Below are 26,089 nucleotides of genomic sequence, written 5' to 3' on the forward strand. Positions count from 1 at the left end.
CTCAGGCCGAAGCTGGCGGAGCTCCAGAGCTGGCTCCACACGAACAAGATGGACGTCCTGGCAATCCAAGAATGCCAGTTCGGCAAGGCGCCGACGAGGGTCGACGGGTCCAAGCCCCCAATCATCACCAGGAGCTCCAGAGGAATGACTGCGACCGGCGTCAAAGGTGGAGACGTCGCCCTGTATCTGAGAGCGGGACTACAGTTCACCCCGATCACTGAACGCAGGACAACCCCAGCAGACGACTCAACAGAAGTCTGCGGAGTGCGCATCCTCGGAGGAAAACCACTAGACATTCTGAACATCTACCGACCTCCCATACGAACTGGTGAGGTCGATGAAAGACGTGACCTTTTCGACCCGGAGCACCTGCCGAGGGATGACCAAACCATCATAGTCGGGGACCTCAACGCTCACCACCCGCTGTGGGACACGGGCTGTGATGCTGCGGACGCGGTCGGGGAGCGTCTGGCGACCTGGATGGACCGTGCTGGCTGGACCCCGCTCAATAACGGAGACCCGACGCATACCAGCTACCGTTCAGGGGGATAGACGGCCCCGGACGTGGCGGCTTGCAGCCTCGCCCTGGCGGCAGACTTGTAAACGACTCAAAATTTTTTTGAGTCGATTCTTTGTTTGAGTCTGGAAATTTGAATCGATTCATCAAACGACTCATGATGTTAAATTTAATTGATTCGAATCAACTCATGACTCATCAAGTTCCTCGATAAAATGATTCGAATCAACTCATGACTCGAGCAACTAGCCAACGGAATGATTCGAATCAACTCATGACTCACACATTTTGATGAATCGATTCAAATCAACTCATGACTCACACGACATTTTTATTGAACTTATTTCATTCAACCCATGACTCACTATAGGCGTTTGTTGATTATTTGACTCAAAGCTATGATAAAATGAATATGCCGCATTCCACAATTGTATTAAGCAGCATAGTAGCCTTGACCAAAGATTCAAGCAGCTACCTAGTAGGACTAGGTACATAGGTACCTACTTTGGCAAACATGGTTGATGCAGTTTCCAGTTCCTAAGTCCCAATTCCACTTTTGAATTCTAATATTCCTGCAGATTGGGCTACCTATTCTGTAGCATACTGGTCACTGGTCAGTCTTGCTTCAATTTCTTATCTTGTCACCTACAACAAAGCAAACAAGTTCTAACTGCAAGCAGTCCAGAAAATACTTCAAATGTTTGTACACATCACTTCCATTCAGTTTGCTGTACACACCCAACAATATTTTGGGCTGTAGAAATCAAATACCAATAACATATGAGGTAAGTATGACTGAAATCCATTTATAGTGGACACAAATCCAATTGAAGCAAGGCTGACCAGTTGCAAATCTTACCTGCCTTTTCAAAGACATTGACATACCAATTACCAAAGTCACTGTGCCCACCGGAAATCGCAGTTCATGTCTGATACCCATGGCCTTGGTTTGATATTTAAATGCATTTCATAACTCAATCAGCTTTGAAATTATTTCTATCTGTATGAAATGAATCTAAGGCATTCTCCAGAAGCCGTGAAATTGAACAGATTTTTAGCCAACTGGCGCCGCATGGTGGCGCTAGCAGAGCGTATAACACTAGCGCTCTACTAGCGCCATCATACGGCAACAGCTGGCAAATAACTGAGTCAATACCAATGCCATTCTCCAAGGCCAATGATTCCGTGTTGATATGAAAACGGCGCATTTGAGCGTCATATATGCTAAGCCTTACGCACGCTAATCTACTGCATAAAGGTAACAATTTTGGAACACGATCGGGAAGAGGACAAAGTCTCCACTCTAGCACATACTAAACGCCTAATGACATTGATACAAAGACCCCGAATGCATTGACGAGTAAATGTGCATCAGGAACGGATTTTCCTACTTGTTCGTCATAGTGATATGTTTGTAATACGCAATTACTCTGCTCATGGATCCCAGCTCAAAGACGCTAAGATCAAAATCAGGTCAGTCCCAGAAACTTTGGTTTTTATTTTATATCTAAGTACTAACAACAAATTGTAGTTTGTTTTCTACGTTAATGAATTGGCACTAAGTCATGATCGCAACCTTGCGGTACTTTAATGCCATTTCGATTTTGCAGTACTTTAACGCCAACAAAATTTTGCAGTGTTTTAACGCCTGCTTTGTCTTGCTATTGGTGTCGACATTTCTGGCGGACCTTACAGTTTTATGTTTCTCTATTTTGATTTTGATTTTCTGGTTTGGGACGTTATATAGTTGATATTTGAAGGACTTATGTATTCCATTCTAAAAACGAATATCTTTTACCAAGAATATTAGCAAAGGTATCAGTATATTTATCTTGTTCCATATTTGATGTTAGGTTCTGACTGATGAAGTCACTGCTCCATGGATCCCCAGTTCACATCATTTTTAGCAGCTGTAGTAAAAGGGGCTTAGGTGAGCATGAAATTCATTGTTCTTCTTACGCCTTATATTATTAAATATGACCTGAATCTGGTTCTAAAATACAAACTGTGAAGCGAAGTGAAATGACCATGGCATGAGTGTTTTACTTTGCAACACAAGGTTGCTCAATTGGAAAGAAAATATTTTCTTCTTGCACAGTACACAATTTTCCAAATGAATTTCGGGAACGGGTCCATCTGGTTCCAATGCTGACCTAGACCGGGTCTGACCGGTTCTGGAAATGTGCCAGTCAGACTGGGTCCGGGTCCGGGTCCCAAAATTTTCCAGTTTTGCCACCTCTAGTACCTAGGTACCAACTGCCAAATGCTTTTGGCTCATTAGGCACCTGTGCCTGAGCCTCTGAGGCTCTTGTAAGTCTGAAATATGGAGTTAAAGGGACCCTCCCACCTTAACATTAGATTTGAGTTGAGATAGCCAAAATGGGGTCCCTGGCTCACAATTACCGGTTTCGGCACTCACAACATCGAGAAATACCTTAAATCAGAAATATTGAATTTCAAAATTGCAGCATTTTGATTCAGAGGGGCTAATGCTTAGGAATACCCCTCTGAATGTGTGACGTCAGCGCAGATATCTAACGATTTTTAAATGTTTGACTAAAACGTTTTGTAGCACGTGGTGGTATATGCTATTTGCGCGCAGCATCTGCCGCAAACGCCGCACTTCTAAAATAAAGTCGCTAGAAACAGCGGAGATCCCAAAAAAGTAAACAAAAGTAAAAGACTAATATCTTGAAAACCGGTGAATATTTTTCGGTGAAATTTGGTAGATATTCGTTTTCGCTCTTTCTGAACCGAGCGACATCACTTTCATGCCAATTCATAAGCTTTTTTGAAGGTGGGAGGGTCCCTTTAAGTGATGGCTAAAGCTGAGGGGGTGATCTAGCATTGATTTTTAGGGTGTTGATGGTGACTTGTAAACGACTCAAATTTTTTTTTTAGTCGATTCTTTGTTTGAGTCTGAAAATTTGAATCGATTCATCAAATGACTCATGATGTTAAATTTAATTGATTCGAATCAACTCATGACTCATCAAGTTCCTCGATGAAGTGATTCGAATCAACTCATGACTCATCGAAAAACGGTTTGATTCTGAGTCGATTCACGAATCAACTCAGAGTCGTTTACAAGTCTGCCTGGCGGCTCGGGTGAGCTAGTCACTCGGTGGGGACCTGGGTTCGGACCACCTACCGATGCTGCTGGAAGTTCGCGGCGCGTCCAGCAACAAGATACGCACCAAGTCCAGATGTGCTTTCGCGCGGGCTGAGTGGCTGGCCTTCCAGGAAGAGTGCGAGGGAGCCTTTGCGGAGGCGGAACCAACACACTGACTGTACAGGAGCTGTCCACTCGGTTTGTGCGGGTGATACATTACAGAAGGTGAATCGTAAACATGTCCCTCGGGGAGCTCGCAGCTAGATGTCAGACCATGGGCGCTCGACCCGGCCCTTCAGGAGGCGGTAAACGAAAGAAGAGAAGCAAGACGGCAGCTGCGAGCAGGAATCCCCGTAACAAGGAACGCTGGGCAGAAGCCAAACAGCGAGCGGCGAAACTGGAACGGGAGACCTCCCAAGCCCACTTCCGTCAATTTGTGGAAACCGAGCTCAACAAACCGGCCAGCCTGGGGAGAACCACCAGACTGCTAAAACGCTGAGAGGGCCAGGATGACCACAGACCTGGGGAGAGACCGAAGACGGCAGGAGACGTGTCACCGACCCAGAGAAAGCAAACGCCTTCAACCTGAAGTACGCCCAGGTGGCAACACAGATAACAGTCCCGAAGCTGAATCAGGAAGTCAAACGCAAGACAGCGGCACTGACGAGCCCGACCGGCAGAGACGGCCGTCACCCGTGTATAAAACACCAGTATAACGCCTTTTGGGGCGACTAACGGAGCGAGCGAGGGGGTGAGTCTTGCACGTGCGAAATTTCGGGGGGGGGGGTACCTCCAACTGACTTGTGCACGGCACCCTACTGACCGGTTTCTAGCGATGTGCCAAATTTGAGTACAATCGGCCCAGCCGTTCTCGAGATCTGGGAGCGGCACCCTGCACGTGCGCACGTGCAAAATGGGTCCCAACTGACTTGTGCACGGCACCCTACTAACTGGTCCCTAACCGTGTACCAAATTTGAGCGCCATCGGTCCAGCCGTTCTCGAGATCTGGAAACGACCCCTGCACGTGCGCACGTGCTGCAGCACCCCAACTCTGGCACAAGGATATGCAGTGCCTAGTGGGTGCCTACCTAGGTACATGCCAAGTTTCAGCGCTATCGGCCAAGTAGTTACCGAGATATTGCAACAATTACAAAACTGACACCTCTTCGTTTTGCACGTGGCACGTGCATAAGGGGTCACCCACATGCATCGGGAATAGTCCAATACTTGGTAGAAGGAATGAAGCTACCCTACAAAAATTACCGCGTGTAAATCGGTCAAGTGGTTGCTGAGATATAAGCCTCGCAAAAGCGTCCGCACGGCCGGCCGACCGCTCATACTCAGAAATTTCCGTTAATCTAAGGAAAGACTACGCTCGCTTCGCTCGCTCCGTAATCAATTACCGCATGGTGCACGCCGTGTGCAAAGCACAGCTGGTGCTCGCACGGCAAACTTCTTCCGAACTTCACCATGACCGACGCACCGTCGGTGGTGACGCATGTCACGTGCCGGCTGAGGTCAAGGTCAAACTCTGCTAGTTTGACCTTCAGCAGCTACTTCCCCGCTGGCATAGAGCCATGACACTGAACCCCACCGAGGCCCCACACTTTTGCACCAGAGTGCACGTTCACGCTCATATATCTTCGATTTCTGATAGACGGGTATTCGTCGATTGTGAGAGACAACATCGTGCCTCGCGTTATTTCATCTGTCAGCTTTTGTTTCACCTGGCATTTGAGTCTGGTACAGTACCTCATAATACGATTTCGGATTGCCTCGTGACCAGTTGGCAGCTGTTTGAACCCTTTGGCAGTCATAAGGCAAGTCCGGTCAGGTGCAAAAAAAAAAAACACGGCACGGAATCCCGTCCCTACCGCATAATCTTGCCAGCATGGAGTCCAAATCATCCTCGGTGTTGGCTGAAAAGTATCTGTCCAGGGGTATCTGTCCAGGGGACCTTTTTGCAGCAGGCCGTGATTTGTCCGAGTCATCTTGAGACGCTCCATCCTTCGACGGCGTCCGCGTACCGATCTGGATGCCGACTATGTGAGTGTGAAGGCCTTTTGTGGATCCACCTGAAATCTTCAGCACCTTTCCACAGTATCGGCACTTAGCACTTTGGTCGGTTGTATCACGCAGAAAATGTTCGCAGATCGCACTCCCCTTGAACACCATGAAGTCCGTCATCCTGCCGTTCACACGATTGCTCGGGCACTGAGCTTCTCTGCCGAGCCTCACGCTCATATTGCCTGAAGCATTGTCCCGTCACACTAGGGTCATGTATCGATGATTTGCTCATGCTCAGAGCCAGACCACTCCCCGGCCCCCTTCCACCCCCATACTCGCGTTAAGGTTAAGCTACACTATCAGTGACCGACCGTCCAGGAAATTACGTGCGTGATCTGCAGAACCGTGATTGCGAGACTCCCTTGATATTGGTTTCTGCGATTTTCCAGAATTTACGTAAATTATTGTACGTTGACGTATTAAAGGTAGTGTGCCAGCTTTCCTGGACGCCCAGATAAGGAGAACCGGATTTTTAGAACTTATCCATACCTTCAAAACTAGAGTTGCAAAGTTTTCCCCAAAGGCTGCTACCGGCACCGCCCCGCCCCACAAAAATTATCTGGGATACCGGCATGCCACCACGCCCCAAGCAAAAAAAAAAAACGCCAAATTACCGGCATCCTAAAAAACCTGCATTCTTGATTCTAGCTTACCCCTACAAGAGATGCCACATTTTGGCAGTTTCAGTACCTGTCCCACCCAGCAGCCATCCATTGTCCAACCACAAATACCGCCAGGCTGATTTTGGCTGAGTTGGCCCCACAAATACCCAAAATTTTGAAACTCAATTCCAGTCTGTAACTGTTAAAATATCACCTGTAATCAAAGAGGTATTGCCAACAAAAAACTAACACATTCATCAAAAAGGCGAGGACAAAAAGAACTTGAATTACTGAAATGTGTTTCTAAAGACTGGACAGTGAGCATTGAGCAGTAATCACATTTACATTTCACAGGTGTTCTACTTTTCCACATTCTCCTAAAATGTTGCAGGCACCAGCCAAATGTTTAAAATCTAGATGGTCAAAACATAAACAAGTACAGATTCGGCCATCTTCCTAACTGAGGAAGCGAGATCAACATCTACTGTTTCCTATCCACCATGGCTTGCTGGTTCGTGAATAAGATACGAATCATGTAAAAAAAATGAATTAATAACTCACTGGTCCTGAGAACAGTCACCAAATAATATGTACAAAAACGATATCTTCCATCCTCTCCAACCTCAAACGGGAACAAACACAAGGTCTCAGAGGGCCTGATTTCGAAACAAATGCGCCATAACAGAAGCTTTTAACCAGCTGAATAAAACGCTGCGAAAAAAGTTTACGACTGCAAGCCACTGCCTCGTGAATGATTATATTGATAAAAATTATCCAACACAATATTAAATTATAATGAAATCAACAATGTGAGTGTAATTCACTACAAGAAAATTCATTTCTCTTCAGTTTTTCAACCAAAAAAGGGTATATGAATGAACCTATTACGTCATCAGATTACCTACATCCATTCATTAGGGGAGAGAGCATCTTAAAAGTAAATCCTTGGTTGTATTATTTTGCGCCACTTTCTGTCAATTTTGCCTGCATGATGTGTTTTCTTGTAAAGATACGACAAAATGTCAGTTCAAATCCATTTTCATTTAATTATGGGACCAAAGTCAGGCTCAGGGCTACCTAACGCCTGCCTTTTCAGCTGGATTTTCAGTGTCAAATTCTTTGTAGAATTTCTCAGACCACATCTCATTATTTCAGGACTCAAGGCCAGTTTCCAAACAATGTGTTTTTTTGGTGTCTTGATTCTGCCTTTTTCCCTAGGGAATGTTGTCATGAACATTTATTTTTTTGTGTTATACATATTACCTACCATTAGACTTACTAATTGATCTTGCTTTTGCAACATGAATGAGTACCATTACAATTACTCCTTTTATAGACCACAGTAGATTCTTGACAATTCTAATTATAACCAAGCCTGTGAAATGCTGAGGTCCATGTGTTACCCCTACCCTTAGCAATGGAACTTCTACCACAAAATGTATCTTGCAGTGGTTAATATCAGGGCCTCCTCTAACATACCCACTGGGTGGGCAAATGCCCACCCAGTCACCACAATTGCCCACCCAGTGGCGTCGATTTGCCCACCCAGTAGCAAATGCAAAAATCCTGGTCCGGCCGGACGTCCGGTACTACCTTTCTGGTCTTAAGCAAACTGGATGCTGTTTGAAGGTCAAAAAAAGTTTTCTGGTTGCCCGATATTCAGGGGCGTAGCCAGGATTTCCTCAAGGAGGGCGCCAACCGCACAGGGGCCCAAGATAACCCCCTCAAAATCCAAAAAGCCATCTGGTTGCATCCAATATTTTTTTGGAGGGAGCCCAAATAAATAGGAAAAAAATATTTATTAACAAAAATATTAGAACTTAGGGGGTAAGCAGTCCATGAGCCCTGTTAGATAGGCCCACGAATAGCTTCATAGAGTCGCCAGTCGGTTTTGAGGGCGGTCTGAGGGCCCGTAGGTCGGATGAGGGTTCTTCAGACCGTCAGAGGCCCCTACAGCGCATGAGAGCCTCGTAAGCCGTCTGAGGGTCATATAAGCCGCCTAAGGGCCACTAAGACCGACAAAAGCCCTCCTTGCACTTGCAGAGGCCCAGTCATGCCGACGGAGGGCTCTCTTAGACAAACTAAGGACCCGTTCAGGGCATTTGAGGGCTTCCTCAAACCGATAGGGCCCCCTCAAATCGACAGTGGATCCGATCCGAGCTCCCTCAAACCGATATAGGGTCAGACCAACAGTCGGAACGCATTGATTCTGTTTACACACCGTTGGACCCAAGTTGGACCCATCCCATCCAACTGGCCCCCTGGTTTCAATAGGGCCCCAAGGCTCTAAAATTGGGGCTCTCTTGGCCAAAGTATAACTACTCAGCTGTGTCAAAGGATCTACCGCAGGGGCCTTTATGTCGCCAAGGGCCCACTGTGTCAGCCAGGGCCCCTATAGAATAAGGACCCCTGGCTTCCAGGGGGGGGGGCATGGTCCCTTTGGCCCCCTCCTTGGCTATGCCACTGCAGGTGAGAAACGTTCTTCCAGGCGACCAGGGGGCAGGGGCCAGGCGACCAGGCCCCCAGGCGACCAGGGGCCCCCAGGCGACTAGCCCTCAAGCGACCGGGGCCCCCTAGGCGACCAGGGGCCCCAGAAAACCGGGGGTCATCGGATGAGTGCAGGGGCCCATTGGGTCATCAGAAGGCCAGAGAAATGAAACTTCGATATCAATTTTCTTCCGAGTAAAAGACGTTTTATCCAGTGTTTGAAAAAAATATCCCGGGGCCTGAGGGGCTCTCCCATGGCGCGTTTTGCGCTCAAGGGAGGGGGCCATTGCCCCCGTGGCCCCTCCCCCTTGGCTACGCCCCTGCCGATATTGTTATTCATGGACAAAGCCAGCTAAATCTCTAAATACGGCTGAGCTGAACAAATAAGCAAGAATCATTACCGGTTCGGGTAGCCTTTACTACAATGTATTATGTTAGTTAGCCCTCGCCCGATGAGGGGGGTTGATGCACCCCCCTAAGGTTTTTCACAAATAACGTAAAAACGGCGGCGCTCAAATTTCGCATACCCTCTGGGGCAACCTTTTGGCACTTGTCCTGAAAATTTCAGGTCTCTAGTCTTTTCAGGTCAGGTCACCAGGTCACAAACCCGGTACAAGGTCAGGGGAAAATTGGACTAACAGTTTAGCGGCAACCGAATGCCAGAGTTTTTCGTTGATAGCGTGAGTTCTATAGCACGTAGCGCTACCAAATTTAAGACACGACTTGGAGCATCTGTTTGTCACTTGGCCTTGGAGTTTTAGGTTCCAGTGACCCGAGGTCAGGTCACAAGGTCACAAAAACTGGTGCATTGTCAAAATAGCAAGAATACCGAATAAGAATACCTACCTACCACGCAGTTTGCAGAGGGCTGTAAATGTAACTCTGGAACGAATCGCTCGAGCATTGCTAACCATAAAACATACGACAAACGTTAACTTTGCAAACTATCATCTTATTTGCAATAACGGCACTGCTTATTTCGCCTCACCCCCGCCCCCCCCCCCCCCCCCCCCCCCGGTAACAGGTTATGAAATTGGTTGAACCCCAAAACAGTGGCTGGATCACGTCTGTCAAGACAGCCTCAGATTCAGATTCACTTTCAGAATCACATTCGGACCCCCTTAGATTTTCATAAAAACTGGTCCATGGGTACAGTTTTGGACGCTGATTCCAATGCTGAAGTCTGTTTTTCGCCACATATTATACTTTGGCCCCTAGAGGCATTCAAAGTTTTTTTGGGGCGAAGGGGGACCCCCTTAGACTTTCATAAAAACTGGTCCATGTGTACAGTTTTGGACGCTGATTCCAACGGTGAAGTCTGTTTTTCGCCACATATTATACTTTGGCCCCTAGAGGCATTCAAAGTTTTTTGGGGGAAGGGGGACCCCCTTAGATTTTCATAAAAACTGGTCCATGTGTACAGTTTTGGACGCTGATTCCAATGGTGAAGTCTGTTTTTCGCCACATATTATGCTTTGGCCCCTAGAGGCATTCAAAGTTTTTTGGGGCGAAGGGGGACCCCCTTAGATTTTCATAAAAACTGGTCCATGAGTGCAGTTTTGGACGCTGATTCCAATGGTGAAGTCTCTTTTTCGCCACATATTATACTTTGGCCCCTAGAGGCATTCAAAGTTTTTTGGGGGAAGGGGGACCCCCTTAGATTTTCATAAAAATTGGTCTATGTGTACAGTTTTGGACGCTGATTCCAATGGTGAAGTCTGTTTTTCGCCACATATTATACTTTGGCCCCTAGAGGCATTCAAAGTTTTTTTGGGGCGAAGGGGGACCCCCTTAGATTTTCGTAAAAACTGGTCCATGTGTACAGTTTTGGACGCTGATTCCAATGGTGAAGTCTGATTTTCGCCACATATTATACTTTGGCCCCTAGAGGCATTCAAAGTTTTTTTTGGGGCGAAGGGGGACCCCCTTAGATTTTCATAAAAACTGGTCCATGTGTACAGTTTTGGACGCTGATTCCAACGGTGAAGTCTGTTTTTCGCCACATATTATACTTTGGCCCCTAGAGGCATTCAAAGTTTTTTTGTGGTGAAGGGGGACCCCTTAGATTTTCATAAAAACTGGTCCATGTGTACAGTTTTGGACGCTGATTCCAATGAAGAAGTCTGTTTTTCGCCACATATTATACTTTGGCCCCTAGAGGCATTCAAAAAATTGAATGCCTCTAGGGGCCAAAGTATAATATGTGGCGAAAAACAGACTTCACCATTGGAATCAGCGTCCAATACTGTACACATGGACCAGTTTTAATGAAAATCTAAGGGGTCCCCCTTCGCCCCAAAAAAACTTTGAATGCCTCTAGGGGCCAAAGTATAATATGTGGCGAAAAACAGACTTCACCATTGGAATCAGCGTCCAAAACTGTAACCATGGACCAGTTTTTATGAAAATCTAAGGGGGTCCCCCTTCGCCCCAAAAAACTTTGAATGCCTCTAGGGGCCAAAGTATAATATGTGGCGAAAAACAGACTTCACCATTGGAATCAGCGTCCAAAACTGTACACATGGACCAGTTTTTATGAAAATCTAAGGGGGTCCCCTTCCCCAAAAAACTTTGATTGCCTCTAGGGGCCAAAGTATAATATGTGGCGAAAAACAGACTTCACCGTTGGAATCAGCGTCCAAAACTGTACCCATGGACCAGTTTTTATGAAAATCTAAGGGGGTCCCCCTTCGCCTTAAACAAACTTTGAATGCCTGTAGGGGCCAAAGTATAATATGTGGCGAAAAACAGACTTCACCATTGGAATCAGCGTCCAAAACTGTACACATGGACCAGTTTTTATGAAAATCTATGGGGGTCCCCCTTCGCCCCAAAAAAACTTTGAATGCCTCTAGGGGCCAAAGTATAATATGTGGCGAAAAACAGACTTCATCATTGGAATCAGCGTCCAAAACTGTACACATGGACCAGTTTTTATGAAAATCTAAGGGGGTCCCCTTCCCCCAAAAAACTTTGAATGCCTCTAGGGGCCAAAGTATAATATGTGGCGAAAAACAGACTTCACTGTTGGAATCAGCGTCCAAAACTGTACCCATGGACCAGTTTTTATGAAAATCTAAGGGGGTCCCCCTTCGCCCCCAAAAAACTTTGAATGCCTTTAGGGGTCAAAGTATAATATGTGGTGAAAAACAGACTTCACCATTGGAATCAGGCATCAGCGTCCAAAACTGTATCCATATGGACCAGTTTTTATGAAAATCTAAGGGGGTCCGAATGTGATTCTGAAAGTGAATCTGAATGCCTCTAGGGGCCAAAGTATATGTGGCGAAAAACAGACTTCACCATTGGAATCAGCGTCCAAAACTGTACCCATGGACCAGTTTTTATGAAAATCTAAGGGGGTCCGAATGTGATTCTGAAAGTGAATCTGAATGCCTCTAGGGGCTAAAGTATAATATGTGGCGAAAAACAGACTTCACCGTTGGAATCAGCGTCCAAAACTGTACACATGGACCAGTTTTTATGAAAATCTAAGGGGTCCCCTTCCCCCAAAAAACTTTGAATGCCTCTAGGGGCCAAAGTATAATATGTGGCGAAAAACAGACTTCACCATTGGAATCAGCGTCCAAAACTGTAACCATGGACCAGTTTTTATGAAAATCTAGGGGGGTCCCCCTTCGCCCCAAAAAACTTTGAATGCCTCTAGGGGCCAAAGTATAATATGTGGCGAAAAACAGACTTCACCGTTGGAATCAGCGTCGAAAACTGTACACATGGACTAGTTTTTATGAAAATCTAAGGGGGCCCCCCTTCGCCCCAAAAAAACTTTGAATGCCTCTAGGGGCCAAAGTATAATATGTGGCGAAAAACAGACTTCACCATTGGAATCAGCGTCCAAAACTGTACCCATGGACCAGTTTTTATGAAAATCTAAGGGGGTCCCCCTTCGCCCCAAAAAAACTTTGAATGCCTCTAGGGGCCAAAGTATAATATGTGGCGAAAACAGACTTCACCATTGGAATCAGCGTCCAAAACTGTACACATGGACCAGTTTTTATGAAAATCTAAGGGGGTCCCCCTTCCCCAAAAAACTTTGAATGCCTGTAGGGGCCAAAGTATAATATGTGGCGAAAAACAGGCTTCACCTTTGGAATCAGCGTCCAAAACTGTACACATGGACCAGTTTTTATGAAAATCTAAGGGGGTCCCCCTTCGCCCCAAAAAAAACTTTGAATGCCTCTAGGGGCCAAAGTATAATATGTGGCGAAAAACAGACTTCACCATTGGAATCAGCGTCCAAAACTGTACACATGGACCAGTTTTTATGAAAATCTAAGGGGGTTCCCCTTCGCCCCAAAAAACTTTGAATGCCTCTAGGGGCCAAAGTATAATATGTGGCGAAAAACAGACTTCACCATTGGAATCAGCGTCCAAAACTGTACACATGGACCAGTTTTTATGAAAATCTAAGGGGGTCCCCTTCCCCCAAAAAACTTTGAATGCCTCTAGGGGCCAAAGTATAATATGTGGCGAAAAACAGACTTCACCGTTGGAATCAGCGTCCAAAACTGTACACATAGACCAGTTTTTATGAAAATCTAAGGGGGTCCCCCTTCGCCCCAAAAAAACTTTGAATGCCTCTAGGGGCCAAAGTATAATATGTGGCGAAAAACAGACTTCACCATTGGAATCAGCGTCCAAAACTGTACCCATGGACCAGTTTTTATGAAAATCTAAGGGGATCCGAATGTGATTCTGAAAGTGAATCTGAATCTGAGGCTGTCTTGACAGACGTGGCTGGATCCACCCTTGGGCAGGGGAGTAGCGAAAATTTTGCCCACCCAGTGAAAAATCCTTAGAGGAGGCCCTGGTTAATATTGCTGTTTTATTACAATTTGAGAGCCTCTTAGTGTCCAAAGTTTGAATCTTTTGCTGATATTTTTTTTTGCACAAAATCAAAAATACCGGCATGCTACCGGCAAGACATGCCAGATACCACGAAAAAACCTGCGGTAGTGAAAAATTACCGGCATGCCGGTAGTGCGGTAGGGAAATTTTGCAACTCTATTCAAAACCCATGGAAACGTCTTAAATTCTTCAAATTTTGAGTACCCCAGTGCGAAATTCGCCCCGACGGGTTGTCGGTCGTACCCCAACCACATTTCACACCACTATGAACAATAAATGCACACACTGAAATCGCTATTACCGATAGGCTTATCCAATCAAGTTTCGATAAACCCGTTCATCATCATCTCCTGCGGTTTCGAACACGCCTGTTAGGTGGTGCGGTAGACCGCGCCCAAAGCCAGGGCCCCGGTAACGTGAGGTAGCCGAGTCGAGGCAGCGTGCGCTGACCCAAGCCGGGGCCGCGCGTCCTCCCGGTGTCATGTGATAGCCCGGGGCTGCCCGCGGGGATGCGGTAGACCGCGCCCAAAGCCGCGGCCCCGGCTTGGGTCAGCGCACGCTGCCCCGACTCGGCTACCTCACGTTACCGGGGCCCTGGCTTTGGGCGCGGCTTCTGCTCATACTTTGTGGTGCGGTGGTGGTGCGTCGGGCCGCGCGCTCTGACTTCGGCCAAGAAAAATGCGTCAGCTGATCACTGTCATTTCTGCCAACTTCAATGTGGTGAGATGGGGTCATAACTTTAGAGACGGTTGTTTCATATCAATTATTGTACATAAAATAATATTTCAAACCATAAATTAATGTTTGACAGCCAAATTAAAGAAACAATACCAATACAGGCTTACAGTTTAAATTCGACATTGTGTTGTCTACGATTAGACAGCTGATAACTCATTCCCGTACGTCGTAACTCTATAATGACCTTTGCTTATTGTCACATGTGCGCCGCATTCGTGATTGTTGCCGACGCCTGTTTGCAGGTCAGCCCACTACAGTTGTTATACATATCGAAAAACCGATAAACTTTTAGGCGAAAAAAACACTATTTTAGGCCCATTTTTGATTTTTTTTGCGATATTAGGTAAAAACCTAATAGGCTTTTAAAAAAGTAAAATAAAAAAGTAAAATAGGCTTCTTATCCTAGGAAAAATAAAATGGGAAATCATTCGAAGGTGGCACACTACCTTTAACCCTCGCCCGCAAATGCCATTTTCCCAACCTAGAACGCACATGGGGACAAAGTGCACAATCCCTTAGCCTGCGAAAAGACCTCATAACTTTACTGACGTCCTTCTATCCCTATCTTGACCCCAAGGTGATTCTAAGAAACACCTTCACCATCGGTTCTATCTTCCACTTCAAAGACAGGGTTCCCAAAGCTTGCCGCTCTGGTGTTGTATACCAGTTTTGTTGCTCCTCGTGTGGGGAGTCGTACGTCCACTCATGTACGCCTCACTACTAGAGTGTGCCAGCACATGGGGATTTCTGACCGCACTGGCTTAATGGTATTTAGCCCAAAGCCCTCTTCAGTTAAAGACCACTCTGATGAGTGTGGCACCGCCTTCTCAATTAACGATTTTACAATTCTGCAGAGGAGTTACCTGGAGCTTGACCTTAGGCTATTAGAGTCTCTCTACATCCACAAACATAGACCAAAACTGAATTCCCAAAACTCTGCGCTGCCACTCAATATCGTGTTATGAGTGACCTATAAGTGACGCTTCATACAACAGAGGCGTCCAAATATAACTGTCATGCGTATTGTGTAGCACGAATTATTGTACTTGTTTCTTGCATTAGTGTCTCGAATGCATATATTACGAACGACTGAATGATTGCGATGTATTTGTATGTTTTTTGTATTTTTACTCACTGATGATGGTGTTAATACACCGAAACCGGTCTGATCATAATGAATTCGATACAGTGCCTAATCTTACGATATGGTTTTGGATTTATCGGAATTCCTCAACCAAATAAGCTCAGAGGTGAGTTGATATAATGCCAGTGTTTAAAAAAAAAAAAGTTGAGAGAACACATCCTGAAAGAAACCATGGCAGAAAAATGGCAGCAGTTTGGCAGCAGACCTCACATTCACGAAAACGCAATCACGTCCAACACAGCCCCATAAAAATAATTTGATTTTAGCAGCATCATTTTTGCTTTATGATACTTAGCCAAGGGGGTACGCTCCGGCTGTTTAGCATTACGAAAAGTGAATGAAATGGATGGCTGTGATGAGCATCGTTATATATACTATGTACTACGAGAAGTAGTAGCCTTTGCTCATATTTATGTTCAAATAATGCACAAAATTGAATATATTAAAATAACTACTCTGATGATGCCGCAAGGCGAAATATCTGTATTATTTTAATATATTCAATTTTGTGCATTATTTGAACATTAATATGAGCAAAGGCTACTACTTCTCGTATTACATCACGAAAAGTGGTGACAGACGTTTGTGGAGGATTGTCGACGAATTCTTGTTCCGCGAGCAGTACTTACACGTTAGCGCAAAATCCACCAGCGCTCGGCAGTACTCGACGCTGATTGGCCCGGTGCTCGTGACGAAATTGCGGGGGACCGCAGCTATTCTCTATGGATCCGAATAGGCTTTTGGATTTCGGAGGGGTTTCTTTAAGATTATATGCTGTTTCGAGCTGTTTCCGAGTTGAAATATATTTCTTATGACTGTTAGCTATATGACACCATAAAATCATGATTTTTAATTAATATTACCGATGTAATATCGGCCGAAAAGACATGCTGTCATGACACGGACTGCCCTGCGGCTAATGTGGGGCCCCTAGTGCCAGTGTATGGTAATAATGGGTTGACGAAAGGTTATTGGAGACTCTAAGAGCCCCACCAGGATTCAGTATAGGGTCATCAGAGGCCGGGAGCGTCCATCCGGGGTCTGAGTAGGCCTATCATAGGGGCATACATCATACATGACACATCATGGAACATGGGTCAATGTAGATCCATTAGGGGCCGTTGAAGGGCAATCAGTGTTCAGCGTGGGCCCGTAATTACCTCTGATCATATCATATCAGTGTATTTAAACCTTCCACAAGGTGGCTTTTACGGTTTAGCGTCAGTACAGTCTGTCTTAAAAGTACCGCGCAAAGTGACGGTGGATCCATCAAGCCTGACCGAGGAAGGGCCTGCTATAATCTGAAAGTCACCGAACCAATTGAGCTGGGGAATGGACGAGGATGTCCATTGCTTCGGTGACTGAAATTTGGCAGTCCTTCATCGGTCAGGCTTGATGGATCCACTGCCACTTTGCGCGGTACTTTTAAGACAGACTGTACAATGGGTATACAAAGATAAGCGGCGAGTAATAGACAAGTAAAAGCATACAATGTAAATTAAGAACGAATTAAAACTGACATATACATCAGAGTACACTCGATAAAATACATCAGGCACTTCTAATGATAGCTTTAAAAGCTGCCATCGACGTCGCGGTTCGCGCTGCTGGTGCGAGCCGGTTCCATGCCGCCGCCGCTCGGTATGAAAAGTGTTTCTGTGCCACCGTCAATCTGCGTCGCGGTAGCTGCAGGCTACACTCCACAGACCCTCGGGTTTCTCGACTAGACACGGTTTCGCGCGTGACAAACATATTTCGTACATCGGTTGGCACTCCCTCCGAATTTAACGCATTATATGTTTTTACTGCGTCGCGGTAGGCCACCATGGACTCTATCTTAGGCCATCCCAGTGACAGAAGTGCAGGCGTTACATGCTGACGTTTCTTGCAGCCTGTTACAATGCGAGCAGCGAAATTTAACACTTTTTGAATGCGATGAAGTAGGCTCCCGGTCGCCCCACCCCAGACGCACAGACAGTAGTTTAGATGAGGGAACACGTATGCCTGAATGATGGTTTTGAGAGCAGTCTGAGTGAAATAGTGGCGGAACCTATACAGAGAAACAAGAATCCTGTTGCACTTTTTGATAACACTACAGATGTGAGCGCTCCATGTAAGACCAGGGTCGATTGTGACACCGAGCAATTTTATGTGACTGGACTGTTTTACTAACGAATTACTGACTTCGATACAAATTCCTGAAGATTTGGTCAAGTTATGTTTTGTTCCAACAATCATAAAATCAGTTTTCTTTTCATTCATCTTAAGCAAATTGTTTCTGAACCACGACTGAAGCTCAGACATGGTCAGGGTGAGTCTTGTTTTCAGGTCGGTTAGACCCGGTCCATCAGGGCGCGCTCCATCAATGTGTACCGTATCATCGGCGTATGATATGAGTCGGCCATGGGTCACATGCGAATAGATGTCATTTGTAAAAAGTATAAACAAAATTGGACCCAAAATAGAACCCTGCGGCACACCGCACGTCACAGGTAGGGTAAGTTTCCCGCCTCGCACCACTTGCTTTCGGTTACTTAAATAGCTTTGAAACCAGTCCACATCAATGATACCATACCATGACAGTTTGGCGAGGAGAAGTCTATGATCAACGCAATCAAACGCTTTTGACAGATCGATCGTCGTCAGCGACGACACATGTCCCTCATCGATGGCATCAGTCACGCGTTCGATCGCGACGAGAACGGCGTCCTCGGTTGAGTGTTGCATCCTGTAACCAAACTGTGATGGGTGGAGCAGATTGGTTTCGGCTAGGTAGGTCGTCAGCTGTGTGCTCACAACTTTCTCCACTATTTTGGATAAAACGCTTAGTAGGGATATTGGCCTGTTATTGGATGGCACTGACGGGTCACCGGTTTTCGGAATCGGAACAACGCACGCCGTTTTCCAGCTCTCCGGGAACACTTTAGTCGTCATGGATAGATTTACAAGTTTCAAAATGTAAGGGCCGATCACTGGGAAGCACTCCCGAATGGCTTTCAGCGGAACACCATCCAAGCCGACAGCCTTTGACGCACTGAGACGGCTCACGCAGCTCGACAGCTCGGGGAGCGTCACAGGGCGCAGTGAGAATCCCGCAGCACACACGGTCGGTGGGCGGGGGGAGCCGCGGTTAGGCTCCACTGTCGTCCGGAGTTCAGATGCTATGGTCGGTCCCACGGCGGCAAAATGGAGGTTTAGCCGATCAGCAGCCGTTTCGGCCTCTCTCGGCGATAGCTGACGTGCGTCCCCCGCAAGTTTCGGCGACGCCATCGCAAACCTCTTGAAGGTGGGCCAAAAGCCGCGATGGTCCCCCGACTCCAGTTCACTGCATAGGAACTCACGTTTCGCCGCGATGAGTTCACTTTTCACCCGGTTCCTGAGACGCGTGAAATCACTCCTGGCCTCCGGCGTGCGTAGACACAGCCACGTGTCTCGCGCGGCGTCCCGTTCTGCCATGAGCGCCGCTAAGTCCGGGTTCTCAGCGAGCCAGGGGCAGTGTGGTCTGGCGACACGCACACGTCTGACCGGGCAGTGTACGTCTAGCACAGCATTCCAAACTTTCATGAAGTGTAGTAGACATGTGTTGACATCGTTAGCGTTGTTCACCGCGCTCCAGTCAGACATGAGAAGCCATGAGACATGATGGGCATATGCCGTGCCCCGATGGGCGATGGACTAACGCTGGCCCCTGATGAGCCATCACCAGCCCCTAATAGGTCTTCAAAGCCCCCTGCTGGGTCTAAATTGGTCACTGATATGCCCAAATGGGCCACTGAGATACCCGTACAACATGCCCTGACTGCACCTGATGGACCAATGCCGTCCCCTCATGGCCCCAACACGGCTCTTCAATGGCCTCTTCAAGTCCCCTGAAGTGCCTTTATTGGACTAAATGGACCCCTGATTGGCTTATGTGGTCCCTAATGGTCCAATATGGCCCCCATGAGCCCTCAACGTCCCTAGACAGCCTTACATTATATGCCACTGGGCCCTGTTGGGTCAGCACCGGCCCCTGATAGGCCTGCAGGCTGCACTGGAACCGCCGGACCTATACCGACCCATAAAGGGCCTATATCAAGCCCTCATGGACCTCCGATAACCACACGCCGGCATGTGTGGCCCCATCAGCAGTGGTCCGTCTATCCCATGTACTTACGGTCTTTTTGGCCGATGTGACACCGGTAGTCTATAAAAAGGTCATGATTAAATGTCGTTATTACATAGTCAAAGTTCACGGAAAGAATATCAAAGCTCAAAAATGGTCTCAAACCCAACAAAAACTGATATAAATCCCCTTCAAAAGTCATAATTCAATGAAACGCCATAGGGGAATAGCTGCAGTCCCCCGCAATTTCGTCACGAGCATCGGGCCAATTAGCGTTGAGTATTGCCGAAAGCCGATTGGTCGATTTCCGATAGCTTGTAAATGCTGTTTGCGGATATAGTCTTGAACAAGTGAGGGTCGCGGCAACTAATTATCGCTTGTCACCACTTTTTCGTGGGGAGCGTTCTACCTGGTTTATACAGCCTTGTACTTAGCTTTACTTAGAACATTCTTAACTCGACTAGTCATATGTCCTCAAGCCAGCGGTATCAAAACTGGCAACATATTTTGAAATTACAAGTGTATTTTCATTTAATTCAAACACATTGTCAATTGCGGGTCACAGTTGATATGCTATGAGGGATTGAATGGAAAGCAAAGATCACCTGGAAAGGGGCGTACCCAAGGGGGGGCGGACGCCCCCCCCCCCCTTAGGGGTTCAGGAGGTCCCCGGATGGAATCAGGGCACACGTAGGCCCCACGTTGGCCAAAATCACGTAGGATGCGAACGAATTTCACGGGAATCCCAAAAATCACGTCAGGACAATCAGGCCCTTCTGACCAACCTGACAGCTAGGGTACTAGGATCCTTCTTACTTCCTGGGGCCTCCTGTGAATAACCGCTAATGTCCGTGTCTGACCGCTAGGGCCCCTCCCTCTGACTTCTCAGTAGAGGAGGCTCCTTTAGAGAGAAGGTCCTCTGAAGAGAGGAGACCCCCTATAGAGAGGAGGCCTCCTGTAGAGAGGAAGTCCCTTTAAAGAGGAAGCCCCCGGGATTCCTCCGCTCCCCCCCCCCCCGCCCTTGGCCAAATCCTAGGTACGTGCCTGCTAGGAAAGTGTGATGGAAAAAGCGTGATGGGAACGAATGAAACGACAGGAATGGAAAGAAAAAACTTTGGGATTAGATAGGTGTTTTTGTGTCAACATTAAACGAAGCAATTCTAATTCGGACTGAATTCTATCGGATGAAATAAGCAACATAAAACAAAATTTGGCATCAAAAACCAAAATCAAAACACAAGTCAATTCATTCATATTGTTTGTTCTATTTCATTTTGTCACTCTCACTCTCGGTTGGCGACTGCCAGCAGCAAAAATAGTCAGTTTGACGAGATCAGAATTCTCGCGCTGTTAGCCATACAGATACGGCAGTTCTGTCATTTTCGAAACGACGGATAGTTATTACACATTTTTATCTGTAATTTGAGGTCAAATGAACACCTAGTGCTCCTTTGTAGCTTGTAGGCAGCCATCTTGAAACTTGGCAGGGAGTTGCGATTTTGCATGTAAAGTATGCCCACAGAAAAAAAGCTTTTGGTGGTTCATGGGGTGATGTGGGGAGAGAAAAGGAAAATAGTTGGTCTAATTTATTTTGTCTTACCTACAGACCCATAATTCATGCTAATTTGCATGCATTCCACCCTGGTATCAGCCCTTATAATGCATATCAACTCACCAATTGAAGGCATATCAACTCACCACCTGCCACTTTTCCTAAAAGTATAAAAAATATTGCTTTAAGTGAAACCCAAAACTACCTGGGATCAACAGTAAATTGATGGTGGTTTCTTTCCCAGTGCATGTTATTCACCGGTCCGCTTTATTATATGTAGGTAATTGCTTTTTAATACATTTATAGTCTACTTGCTCTGTACTATAATACTTGTCCAATATATCTACAGATAGTTTTGTAAGCCTGTTTATACACGAATCTGCAGGTATCTATAGTTATTTAATTGAATCATGGAGGCATAATCAACGTTGACAAGTCATGTATTTTTACAGAACATTTCTGTGCCAGTTTCACAGTTGCTTCACAGTTTCACAGCTCACAGTTTCAGAGCTGTAGTTCACAGTTTCAGAACTGTGTTGGAAGTTCGTTTTATGGGTCCATTTCTAAGACGTTCTTGCTTCTTATGGCTAAGCGCTCAAAGTCCGGTACATCCTTTCCCTTGTAATTTCCTTTCATGTGATTTTACTCTCATTGACAATTTCGTTACTCCTTCCAAAACATTTTTTCTAGTTCTTCACAAAAAAAATAGCTACGTCAACTACGTCAAATTAACTACGTCAAAGGCCGTTCGCTTTCCGCGGCCATTTTGATGCTCACAAGCTGTTACTATGGAAGAGGCTTGTATCATAGCTGTGACCGTCTGGCAGGTATGGGAAACACCTTCCAGCGTTCCAGCCCCCAGCCCTAAGGCCGGGAATTCAATAAATCTTACCTCGCTTTTTTAGCGAAAGCACCACGGGCCTAAACGACCCCCGCCGAAGTTACTTGGTAGCACTGCTGCTCCACGGCGTACATTTCCTACCAGCCCATAGGGTTTACATGTTAAATGGCCTGTTTTCGGCGAACGATATCTCGGCCAATATTTGAAGCTTTTTTTTAAGCAATATTTGAGCTTTTAGTCTCAGATGATTAGATCGACGAATTTTCTTTCGACAATTCCTCTACCATTTTTCACGAAACCCAGCCGATCTTCTACGGCGTACAGGGTAAAGATTTCTCTGCACGCCAGCACCCGCGACGCGCCTCTCCGGTCGGCGGCGCGCAGTCCTCGGTAGCGCAGTCGGAGTCGGTAGCGTATCGGACTACGGATCCGAGGGTCGTGGGTTCGAACACTGGAAGTGACGCGCAGTTTTGACTTGAATTTAATGATGTAGATTCTTGAATCATTGTATAATCGATAAATAATAGCTAATCTAATGTATCTGCCCACTAATCGGCCTCCTAACACCTGTTAGGAGAAATTTAAGAAATGAATGTCACGTGCGCGTCATAACTGCCTACCATAAACGCTACCATATTCTAGTTTGAACTTAACTTTTGCTTGTCCCGACCACATATAGTAGGTTTTCTAGTAGTTATCCTAGAAATTCCTACCAAAATTCGTCCTACCCTTCACTCAATATACCCTGGGCCTAACGGCCCTCGGAGCTTTCGCTAAAAAAAAAACTCTGTGAGATTTATTGAATCATTCCGGCCCCGGGCAGGAAAATATATTTCTGCCCGGGGCCGGGATGATTAACCGAGGAACCTGTGAAAGGTATGGCTGAACATCAGCACGGATATTCTGGACATCTTGATCTATGGAATGCCCAAGCGGATGAGGGAATGGGTGGGACAGGGTAGGGGATAAATCGGTAAACAGACCATGACCCTGGGGCTATTTGTTTATCAATTATGGCAGCGAATTGATGGAGGGGCAAATAATTTCCGGACACCCTGTATATTGTCATCACCAGCGTCCCTTCGATAGACCCCACAGCCCTCAGAACTACCAACAATGCACTGACCTGAGGATGACGGTCCGGCCGGAGAGGAAGTCACAGACTCCCCAGACGTCTCCGAGTGGACGGTCAGCTCCCGGGCCGCGTCGTCTCCGTAGTAAACCAGCAGCTCTGAGCCCCTCTGAATGGGCTTTGACGTCCTGCATAGGTCGATAAATGTGTCAGAATTGATGAATGTATGGTATATCTCCAGTTAATAGTATAATTGGTCATTAATAGCTCAGCAGCATCCATGATAGCACAAGGCAAACCACACACAAAATACGGAACGCAGTCTGGTGGGACAGATCCAAGGATTCCAAGACTACAGCGTACCTGAAGTATATCTGACCCCGGTACTGGAAGGCCACCAGGTTTTGTTCTTCCTCCGAGCGGGCACAGTTGACCCTTCTGAGCCAGTTGCTGCAGCTCGGGTCCTCGGCATTCACAGAGTGATGCACGCGTTGACCCTTCTTGATCTGAAGTACGACACAAAATACTCATCAATTCTTGAAATGAAATGAAAATAACGCATTTGTTATGGGAACATCGTCAACTTTTATGTTTCCCTAACATTGTCTGCCATTTTTAACAGTCTTTCGTCGTCTTAATAACTCCATGGTGATTGAAGGGGCAAGAGCCAAAGTTAGAGTAATCAGACTAAATCTATATTATCATACAAAATATGAACCACCAAAATATAATTGCAATAAGGGCAAAGGAGATGCGACAGATAAATGGCAAAACTTACCTGCCAGCTGTACCCAGTGGTTCGGGCCTGACCCTGCTCCGTGGTCAAGATGCCATCGTAAGGACCGAGTCTTTGGCGCACCGGCAGCTCATCCTCCGCAAATACTCCTGGAATCAAAACAATGCATGTCTACCTCACCTAAATGGATGTACTGAATTCTGATACATGGGACAGGAAATTATACAATACGAGCACAACACCAAATGTTAGCAGCAAATGTCCAGCAGCGGTTGTTACGTACCGCCGTTTGTCGTCTTGTCAACTTACCAGTGCCAGATGCCGGGTTCCTCGACTGACCAGAGCTGAGAGAAGGCGGCAGCGTCTTGAGGTCCCTGTCGACATCTCCGATACCGGGTCGTGCCTGGAATATTCAGCGTATAAGGGGCGCAATGTCGACCAAGGATGATACAATATGTACGAATTGAGTTGACCGTAGACCTGCTCCTAAATCAGACGGGGATGTTTTGATGGATATATTTCATAGACCTGTTGAAGACCTGGTCGTACCCATGTCAGCAGTGACAAAACTGCAGCGCAGGCAGTGACTGTAAGGAGTACAAGGATAACGTTAATATAAAAACGATCATTTTATATGCACGTCCTACTGTCGTTCTATGATTTAGGCATGCCACCTAATCGGTCACAATAAATATCGAAATGTAGTAGGCATCCACCGGTGTAATAAAAAAGGCGGACGAAAGGTGCATGTGTGGAGCATACCAAACCGACGCATCTTAGGTGTTGTTTTTATCCGCTGGGACTGAGAGCGTGAGATGATGTTTTTCGTACTCCATCTACGCTGGAGTACGAAAAACATCAAAACCGACGCATCCCTTACCTTGGTATCGGGTATGACCTTCAGCGGCCCATGGACACGACATTCACCGTCCCAATCACGGCAGCACACGTCACAAACTGTCGGAAAGAAGGGCGAAGCATTACCTTTTGACGATTTGATGGAGGGACAATACAGAAAGGTTTTTGATCACTTTTATAATTTGTTTCTGTTAGACGGGAACTGTGGTGGTTTTTACTTGTCTGCAATCTTATGAGTTCTTATCGCATACGTTTGTTGTTAGATTAGGAAAAGCTAGTGGACAAAAAGGAGGGAGACACTCACATATGTTACCATCATCGAGACCATCCACGTCCCGGTAGTTTATGACGAGACGTTGACTCTTGATGAACACCCCTTCAGCGAAGACTGGAAAAAAAACAGTAACAGGTCATGTATGACCGGGCTGGGGTGCATTTAGGTGAGGATTGCATTCAAAAGAACGCCTGCTGTCAGAACACTAAAATCACTTTGTAAGTCCCGATCCAATAGCATGAGTACAAACTAACATTTTCACTTCAAGGGGTACAAAAGCAAGGTTCCAGGATAAAATTGTACAACCCCTTGCGTATTCCAAACTTCTGTCAACTTGCCTTCTGTAGAGTCTTGATTGTCCGGCGAACAGCCCGGTAACAGATTCTTTTTTACATTGGAGATGAACCAGGCACTGAAAGAAAACAACAACACAACCATTTTAGAATTCATCGACGGGATATTGTGTTTACGATGTCCAATAACTACTCGAATTTCAATTTTTAACAACAGCACTTAGCCACATCCTTACTTGTCCCGGTCCAACTCCGTGAACCCGATGAAGTCTTCAGACGGTGACGGCGACCGACTCCGCAGCTTCTGCTCCCTCGCCAGAGACTGCAGAGCTTTGTCCGACAAAGGGTCGTCGTCCGACACCCAGGGAGACGACGGCCGCTCAATCTAGACCAAATAAAGAAACCATCAACATTTGATCTCTCTTCCGGTTTCCGCCGGTGGTTACGGAGCGAGCGAAGCGAGCGGAGTCTTACGTAGAATAACGGAAATTTCTGAGTATGAGCGGCCGGCCGGCCGGCCGGCCGGCCGTGCGGACGCTTTTGCGAGGCTTATATCTCAGCAACCACTGGACCGATTTACATGCGGTAATTTTTGTAGGGTAGCTTCATTCCTTCTACCAAGTATTGGACTATTCCCGATGCATGTGGGTGACCCCTTATGCACGTGCCACGTGCAAAACGAAGAGGTGTCACTTTTGTAATTGTTGCAATATCTCGGTAACTACTTGGCCGATTGCGCTGAAAGTTGGCATGTAGGTAGGCACCCACTAGGCACTGCATATCCATGTGCCAGAGTTGGGGTGCCGCTGCACGTGCGCACG

At 46.4% G+C, this 26,089-nt stretch overlaps 1 protein-coding gene across 6 annotated transcripts in view; it reads right to left on the reverse strand.

Moving 5' to 3' along the window:
- Positions 1–26,089, reverse strand: part of LOC122392125 (histone-lysine N-methyltransferase PRDM9-like) — a 97,558-nt gene that overhangs the window by 68,701 nt on the left and 2,768 nt on the right. For all 6 annotated transcript variants that reach the window (XM_043386686.1, XM_043386685.1, XM_043386689.1 and 3 more), the window contains exons 3-10: positions 25,505–25,653; positions 25,314–25,387; positions 25,006–25,089; positions 24,724–24,800; positions 24,153–24,246; positions 23,886–23,992; positions 23,471–23,613; positions 23,162–23,295 (exon numbers count right to left, since the gene is read on the reverse strand). In XM_043386686.1, the coding sequence (XP_043242621.1) occupies positions 23,162–23,295; positions 23,471–23,613; positions 23,886–23,992; positions 24,153–24,246; positions 24,724–24,800; positions 25,006–25,089; positions 25,314–25,387; positions 25,505–25,653 (862 nt within the window). The remainder of the gene's footprint in view (positions 1–23,161; positions 23,296–23,470; positions 23,614–23,885; positions 23,993–24,152; positions 24,247–24,723; positions 24,801–25,005; positions 25,090–25,313; positions 25,388–25,504; positions 25,654–26,089) is intronic.

Source organism: Amphibalanus amphitrite, unplaced genomic scaffold, assembly GCF_019059575.1.
Source record: "Amphibalanus amphitrite isolate SeventyFive unplaced genomic scaffold, NRLGWU_Aamphi_draft 000470F_arrow, whole genome shotgun sequence".
NCBI lineage: Eukaryota > Metazoa > Arthropoda > Thecostraca > Balanomorpha > Balanidae > Amphibalanus > Amphibalanus amphitrite.